Genomic DNA, 7,940 nt, shown 5'->3' on the forward strand with positions numbered 1-7,940 from the left:
TGCATATAATTAAAATATATATGTGTATATAATATTAATAAATTATATAATTATAATTATATTTATTATTATGAATATAATAATATATAATAATTTTTATATTTAATATATAATAAACATTATAATTATATAAAATATTATTATAATTAATATTTATATGTATTATATAATTATAATTATATATTTATCTTATAACATTTGTATAATTATATTTAATTATGTATATAATATTTTATTTAATTAGTGAAAATTTCTTATATCCCATTTACAAAGAACCAGCGAATCAAACATCAACTATAGTAATAATATACAATCTTGGTACTAAATTAAATAGATGTATTGGAATGATTGACTCCATTTTAAATTCAAGATGAATGATTCTAAATCCGAATCCGATTCCAACATGCGAACCAAACGCTACCTGAATTTTTTTGAGCTCATTACTCAAGTTGTTTGATGAAATTCCACATGGAATAGGGGAGCTCATTGCTCGAGTCGTTACCAACGCCAGAGCTTGCCCCAAATTCTAGAATTAATGCTCAAAAGATACTTTGTCCAAAAAAAAAATAAATAAAATACTGGAAATTCTCTACCACAAGGCATTTCTGGCCTTAGGAAGCTATATAATTAAATTAAATTAAAATCCAAGATACTTTGTCTGATTTTTTTATAATTAAATTAAGAGGAGGGACCTGTTGGTTGAGCAGAATTAAACTCGTTCATTTCTAGAGTTAAGACACAATATACTTTTCTAACCAATAGTTAATGAATTTTTCTAATGAATATCCAATTGATACTCATTAGTACACTTAGATCATACCCAACTTATCATATGAATTCAAACTAACAATTATTATTCTATTTTATATACATATATATATATATCTTAATTAACATTATTTTTTCAAAATATGAACACCTTCCTAGATAGACCCATGATTAATTATTTGTTTCTCCACCATGCCTCCTCATTCTTCTCTTCTTGGATAGCAAATTGGCACCATACCCCTCAAAACCAGTCTTTTTTTTTGTCCCTTGGCCAGCAATGCAAAATCTATAAATGTTAGGTTTAGACAATAAGTTATAGTAATAAAACTCAAGGAATGTGAGTGTAATTTTTAAAATTTGAACGGAAGTCAGTGAAATAGTCAAAAACCTTTGGTGAGGTTTCTAAAATTATCCTAATTAATTTTTTATAACGGTGAAAAGTAGACACCAATTCCTAGTGCGACGAATTTTGGGTGACCAAGCGAGTTTTTATTTTGGTGACATTTTGGGAGCCCATGAAAACCGTGGTAAATCATGCTTGGAGGATTTGTGCACTCGAAGGCACAGGCGTGAAGTTTCTGACAACGTTCGTAATGCACCTTAATGTACTCAAGGTAAAGGGTTTTGTAGAACGCACATAATAAATAGAAGCTCATCTGCCATATGGGCGTATGTTCCACATTTATTCAAGTAAAACTACACGCACGTTTCTTTGATAGGAGCCCAAAAGTGTTAATTCGACTGACGCGAAATGGGAAAATTTGCATGACAAGAATTCTTGGACTCTTCCGGCAAGCGCATAGGGGTCCACTTGTTAGACAAATTGAAATTTTACATGTCCCAACATCTGATGAAAGCGAAATTCTTATGTAAAATTGCACAACTAGCCATCTTTTGGCCAAATTAGATTGTAGTACAATATTTCAACCTAAATCCTATTTATAGCCAAAATCGTCCGTGTCCTTTAGTTTCATGCTGTTCCATAGTTTTTCTAAAAAAAAAAAAAAAAAAAAACTTTTCAAGTTTGAATCTTGAACTTGACAACATAAAGAATTCTAAAGGCCTGTCGTAATTTTGTTTTGGATTTATTTTACCTTTAAAATTTCGCTCAAGTCATGTATGTAAATTTGTCCAAACTATGTTTAGGAAATATAAATGCCAAGGTACATTAATCAGTCGGTTACAAATATGATAGAAATATTGCAGCAAACAACGGATCTGCAATGAAAAATATTAAACAAGAAATAAACAACTCAAGAAGCATTTTTGAAAGCGAACCATGCATGTACGAGCAATTAAAAAGAAAATCTCTAACCAAGTCCAAATTCAACGAGCCGAAGAACAACTCTTTAGATTCTCATGGTCTAAAAGGTAGTATAAATTTTTTTAATGTTTAAAAAAATTTTCAAATATATATTTTAAAAATTCTGCTATTCTTAAATATCTCAAATATATTCTAAAAGTATCCTAAAATATACTCTAAAAATTCTATTATAATAAAATTTTTTAAATTCACTTCAAAAATAGCTAATTCAAAGGGAGGCATAGAAAGGGCCTATCTATTCCACAACGTGTAGCATAATGTTTCACATGGTAGCTCCTGTCAATTATTTAAAGCAAATTTTACATATTATGTTTAACCAAGTGGTCTCAAGAATAATCTTCCGTACATTGTAGGTTCTGTCAAATTTTTAAGGGATAATTTTGTGGTTTCTGACTATTTCGCTGGCTTTCCTAACTTCCCATGAGGTTAATTATCTTATAACATTTAGGTCAAACTAATAATTAAAAAGTAATATTAGGAGAGAGAAGATAACATAGTTCTATCATTGCCTCTAATCTATTACATTATTTAATTAATTTAATATCAACTCGCACATTAAAGAAAAATACTAAAATTTGCTATTTATCATTAGAGATCAAATCATATATATCATCAAAAAATAGCATATCATTTTATATTTTTCACTCGATACAAGAACTAAATTACTCTTTTCAATTACATATACATTGTCAGACGTGACCAACAACAAATAATAAAAAAATTGCAATTAAAATATTATAGAGAACAAATTTTAACATCGTAAATATTCTTGTCAGTTTATTAAGATTAGTTATTGAGATTTTATTGTATTAAAGTTCACTCCTTATAATATTTTAGTTGCAAATTTTTTTTGATTATTTGTTGTTGATCATGCTTGACAGTGGATTCGTAATTAAAAAGATTAATTTGAATCTTACATTAAGTGAAATATATAAAATGATATACTATTTTTGATACCATATGTGATTTAAATCCTGATGATAAATAGCAAATCTAGTGTTTTCTTTAATATTTGGGATGGCATTAGATTAATTAAACAATTTAGTAGATGAGAGACAATGATGAAATCATATTATCTTCTCTCTCCTAACATCATTTTTTAATTATTGATTAGACTCGAATGTTGCAAGATAATAAATCTCAAGAAAAATTAATGTAATTTTTAAAACTTAGAAGGGAAATAAGCAAACTAGTCAGAAATGTCAAGAGAGGTTTTTGAAATTATACCCAATTTTAACCCAGCATTCACACTAGGGTTACAAACGTATCGAGCCGCTTGCGATATAAACTCGAATTGACTCGGTCAATATCGATCTCGAGTTCAAAAATATCAAACTCGTTAATATATAGTTTTTTATTTTTATTTTTTATTTTAATAGTAAAATTATATATATATCCCTAATATTTTATTATTTGTTAAAAAATTATTATTTTATTCATTTTTAAAAATTAAATAATAATTTTTTATTTTTAAAAAATAAAATAATTATTCTTTTATTTTTTAAGTTCGAACTCGAGTTCGAACTTGACTTGAATTTGTGTTGAGCTAGACTTCAAATTTGATATTTTGAATTCGTCGGACTCAAGTTTGAATTTGATTTTCATAAATTTAACTTGAAACTTGGTTTAATTATGTCAAAAGTCGATTGGCCCAGCCCGAATTGTTTGCACCCTAATTCACCCGACATCCATCTCTACAGACGTGGTCATCGAGCAACCAATTATTTTGCTCTTTCTTCAAATCAATTTTATGCACTTTATGATTTCATTATCTAACTTGGCCCCACAAGTTTAGACTTCTCAGCTGCTATAGTTTTCAGGATTGATTTGACGTGACGTTAGACTGGATACCTGGGTTGGGACGGGTCAGTCTAATACCCAATGAAATGGTGCCATTTTGAAGAAGCTCCGACGTTTCACCAAGTGGTCCTCAATAATAATCTTCCGTACATGGTATATGCAATCAAATTTTTTAAAGCAAATTTTACATCTTTTAACCGTTGATGCTGTGATTTCTTCTCAATAATAATCTTCCGTATATGGTAAATTCAGTCAAAGATAAAGTTTAAGAAAAGAAAAAAGTGCTGGAAGTTTTTCATTTCTTCGTCTACTGGAGGAATCTTTCATGAAGGCTGTAGCAAAAGGGTGTAATGAATACGTTGCAGAAGCTGAATTTTTATTTTGAACTAAATGCTTGCGTATTTATCATGCATTTAAAGCAGCTAATGTATACATTATCAATATAAATAAGATTAATCCACAAATATTATATTTTTGTTCCAAAGATATAATTTGTATTAAATTATAAGCTTGTTTGGAACTTGAGTTTTTATTTAAGTTTGTCTTATACTAGTTTTTTACCAACTTTAACTATAATAACCTAAAAAAATTTCTCAAATTTTTTTATTTACACACTTCAAAATATCTAAAACACATAAAAAGTTTTTTTTCCTTCCCCTTTTCTTCTTCTTCCTCCCCCACCCCAAGCCACCACCACCTCCGTCGCTGGCCACAACCTCTGCTACCGGTTCCGGTGCCGATCACCTCTCCCTGTGCCAGTCTTCTTCTTCTTCTTCTTTTTTTTTTTCCTTTCTCCTTCTCCCCCGCCATCCTCCCCCTTTGCCCGATTTTGATCCTCCATTTTTTTTCTCCCTCTCCCTCACCACCCTTCCCCTTTCCCTCTAGCCGATCTGGTCGCGAGACCAGATCGCATCGGGAGAGGGTGAGGGTGGTGGGGGAAGGGGAAGAGAGGGGGAGAGGGAAAATTGCAAAAAAAAAAAAAAAAAATCTGTTGCTGCTTCATCTGTCGGCAGGTGAAGCAGCGGCAAGCGAGAGAAGGGGGAGGGGGAAGGGGAGGAGAGGGGGAGAGGGAGAGGGAGAGGAAGAAGTTGGGAGAGAAAAATGCAAAAAAAAAATAAAAATCAAGCTTCTTCTGCTTCATTGGCAATTTCGGGAAAGGGAGTAGGGGAGGGAAGGGGGAGGGGGAAAGGAAAGGGAGAAGAAGCGGGAAGGGAGAAAAGAAAAGAAAAAAGAAAGAAAAAAAGAAAAGAAAATGAAAGGAAGAAAATGAAAAGAAAAAAATGTTTTTGATATTACAGTGATCTACAGTGATTTACAGTGATCTACAGTAAAATTTTAAATAACCTTCTAAAAAACTCAGGTTTCAAACTGGCATATAATAGTTGTCCATTGAGCCCCCATTCTCCTGAGTAGGTATATACAAATTTAGCATTCTCTTGAGTAGGTAATTTACTTCCTGAGAAGGACTTGCGCACTCAAGGCAGAGGCGTGAAATTTCTGACAACGTTCGTAACGCTCCTTAACGTACTCAAGGTCAAGGTATAGTTTCTAGAACGCACATAAATAAAAGCTTATCTGCATATGGGCGTATGTTCCCCATTTATTCGAGTAAAACTACACGCATGTTTCTAATAATATCAAAACCAGTTAAACACTGGTTAATAGGAGCCCAAAAGTAAATTCTTAAATACATTTAGTGGTCAAAATAAATTCTTGAATATATACTATGAACACATAACAAATTGCCTTTGCACCTTTGAACTCTGGTCAATGAAGTGCCAAAGCACATTCATCAATCAGTTACAAATATGATAGAAATATTGCAGCAAACAACGGATCAGTAATTGAAAAAAAATTAAACATGAAATAACTCTAGAAACATTTTTCAAAACAAACCATGCATGTATGAGTAATTAAAAAGAAAATCTCTAAACAAACCTCAAATTCAATGAGCCCAACAACAACTCTATAAATTCACGGTTCTTGATGTATCAAATACTTGGATTGAGAAGCACTTGATGAATCAAATTCTCAAGATTCAAGTTAGAATCTGTCACGGCCGTTTCTGCCAATTTTTTCCAGTCCATGGCCTTTTTCTTCATTTCCTTACCTCTCTCTCCAGCCATTAACTCGCTAACAAGGCCTTCAACTTCATCCCTCTTGACATTATTGTCTATCTCCATTCCAATACCCCATTTAGTGCAGCAAAACCAGCAATTAGTTTGTTGGTCAGCAAAAAATGGCCAGCAGATCATAGGCACCCCATAACTGATACTTTCGATTGTGGAATTCCACCCACTATGAGTTAAGAATCCTCCAACAGCAGGATGGCTGAGAACTTTCTCTTGAGGGCACCAGCCTGCAAACATGCTTCTTTCTTTGGTTTCTTCAAGAAACTCACTTGGCAGAGTAGCAGAACTGCCTGAGACAAGATCTGGCCTTAAAATCCACAAAAAGTTTTGTTTGCTATTAGCAAGTCCCCAAGCAAATTCGACTAGTTGCTCAGGTGTCAAAACAGCAATGCTTCCAAAGTTGACATAAACCACAGAGTTTGGATCTTTGGAATCAAGCCATTCAAGACATTCTGGCTCTTCCTTCCAGAGATTTGATTGAATATCTGTTAAAGACTTATCATGCACATGATTATCAAGGAAATGTAGTGGTCCAATGGTGTAAATTGGTGGAAGAAAAGATGAAAGTGCATCTAATACACCATGTTCGAGTTGTTGATAGGTGTTTATAATGATGGCAGAAGCCTTTCTAGCTCTCTGAGTTTCTTGCAGGACGAATTTCACCATGAAATCATCGGGATTCGTGGTTCGTAAGAAGCTTGGAAGATCCTTCAAGCGTATACCCTCTAATTCTGGAATCCAGTCTAGAACAGTATCTAGATATCCATTTGTCAAATAACTGGCATCTGCAAGGCATAAGATGTACGACACCAAGTATCATCAGAATCATTCAAAGGGCATGGGCAGTGCAAAATTTGATGCTTTTTACAGTCATATTCTTGAAAAACAAATATTTACCAACTTAGTTAAAAGAAAAAAAAAATCTTACACTTTCTTATTCATTAAATTAAATTTTGACTACAAAGTCAATGTTATGCGTTCGCCAATGAGTATATGAAGTAAACCAAAAAAAAAAATGGTGAGAATAGTACTGACAGTGCTTGAAGAAGCAATATTTGAGCTTAATCCACAGAAACAAGCTAACATTTTTACACTGACAAAAAATTATTTTATTAAGAATTAGTACCTTTGAGTGGTATGATACCCTTTTCCATAAGCTTGGCATACTGGAAGAACCCCAAGTAGGAACATGCACTGGCGGTCCAAAAAAGAACTTCAGGGATGCTTAGTTCTTCGGCAGCTGCAAGAGTGAAGGCCGTTATTGCATCAGAAACTATGCAAGAAACTGGGGGTACTTTCGAGGAAGATGTATCGTTGAGTTCAGCAAGTAGCTCCCTGAAGGGACCTAAGCAAGTTCTATCGACAGATTCACAAAGGGCTGCAGGATCTTGGGTTGCATCGGCATCTGAAGGCGGAAGTCCATCAGGAATGGCTTTAAATTGGAAATCAGGCAATCCGTTGAGGGCATCAGGACCTCTGGATTTAAGCCAGCGCCTGTGGTTGAATTCTGTGTTGACAAAGGTGATGTGGAAACCATTGTGATGGAGGAGCTTGGCTAGCTTCAGCATGGGGTTTATGTGGCCTTGAGCGGCCGCTGGTATGCAGACTGCATGAGGCTTCTTCTCTAATAGAGCAATGGAACCCATTCAGTTCTTCTTGCGGGGAATTTGAACAGATTATGTGGAAATTGTTAATGGGATTTATGAGGCTTTGGGATTGGAACGATTGCAAAGTTGATGAAAAGGTAGCTTCATTTATATAGACGGAGTCGATCAGTGGCAAAGTACTGCTGCAGTAATATTTTTCGGGCTGGGTCTACGGTCTAGCGGAGAATATTCTTCCGCAGTGGCTTTCAAAATAATGAGGCTGTCAATCTCATAAAGTGAAAATTTAACCTCTGTTTATAGTCATTAGCC

General features: G+C 33.6%; 1 protein-coding gene across 1 annotated transcript; it reads right to left on the bottom strand.

Annotated features, from left to right (window-relative positions):
- Positions 1–5,568: 5,568 nt before the first annotated feature.
- On the bottom strand, positions 5,569–7,725 carry LOC113712928 (7-deoxyloganetin glucosyltransferase-like). The gene is made up of 2 exons (XM_027236566.2): positions 7,151–7,725; positions 5,569–6,809 (listed from the first exon to the last, which is right to left on the bottom strand). Exons 1-2 carry the CDS (start codon positions 7,668–7,670, stop codon positions 5,884–5,886), a joined length of 1,446 nt encoding a protein of 481 aa, XP_027092367.2. The 5' UTR covers positions 7,671–7,725; the 3' UTR covers positions 5,569–5,883.
- Positions 7,726–7,940: the final 215 nt, after the last annotated feature.

This window comes from Coffea arabica, chromosome 10e (assembly GCF_036785885.1).
Source record: "Coffea arabica cultivar ET-39 chromosome 10e, Coffea Arabica ET-39 HiFi, whole genome shotgun sequence".
NCBI lineage: Eukaryota > Viridiplantae > Streptophyta > Magnoliopsida > Gentianales > Rubiaceae > Coffea > Coffea arabica.

Bases quoted from the DNA above. Each gene is read 5' to 3' on its own strand.
- LOC113712928 (XM_027236566.2), bottom strand. From the start codon at position 7,670: ATGGGTTCCATTGCTCTATTAGAGAAGAAGCCTCATGCAGTCTGCATA. The intron at 6,810-7,150 runs GTACTAATTCTT...TATGCCTTGCAG, and splicing joins GGGTATCATACCACTCAAAG to ATGCCAGTTATTTGACAAAT.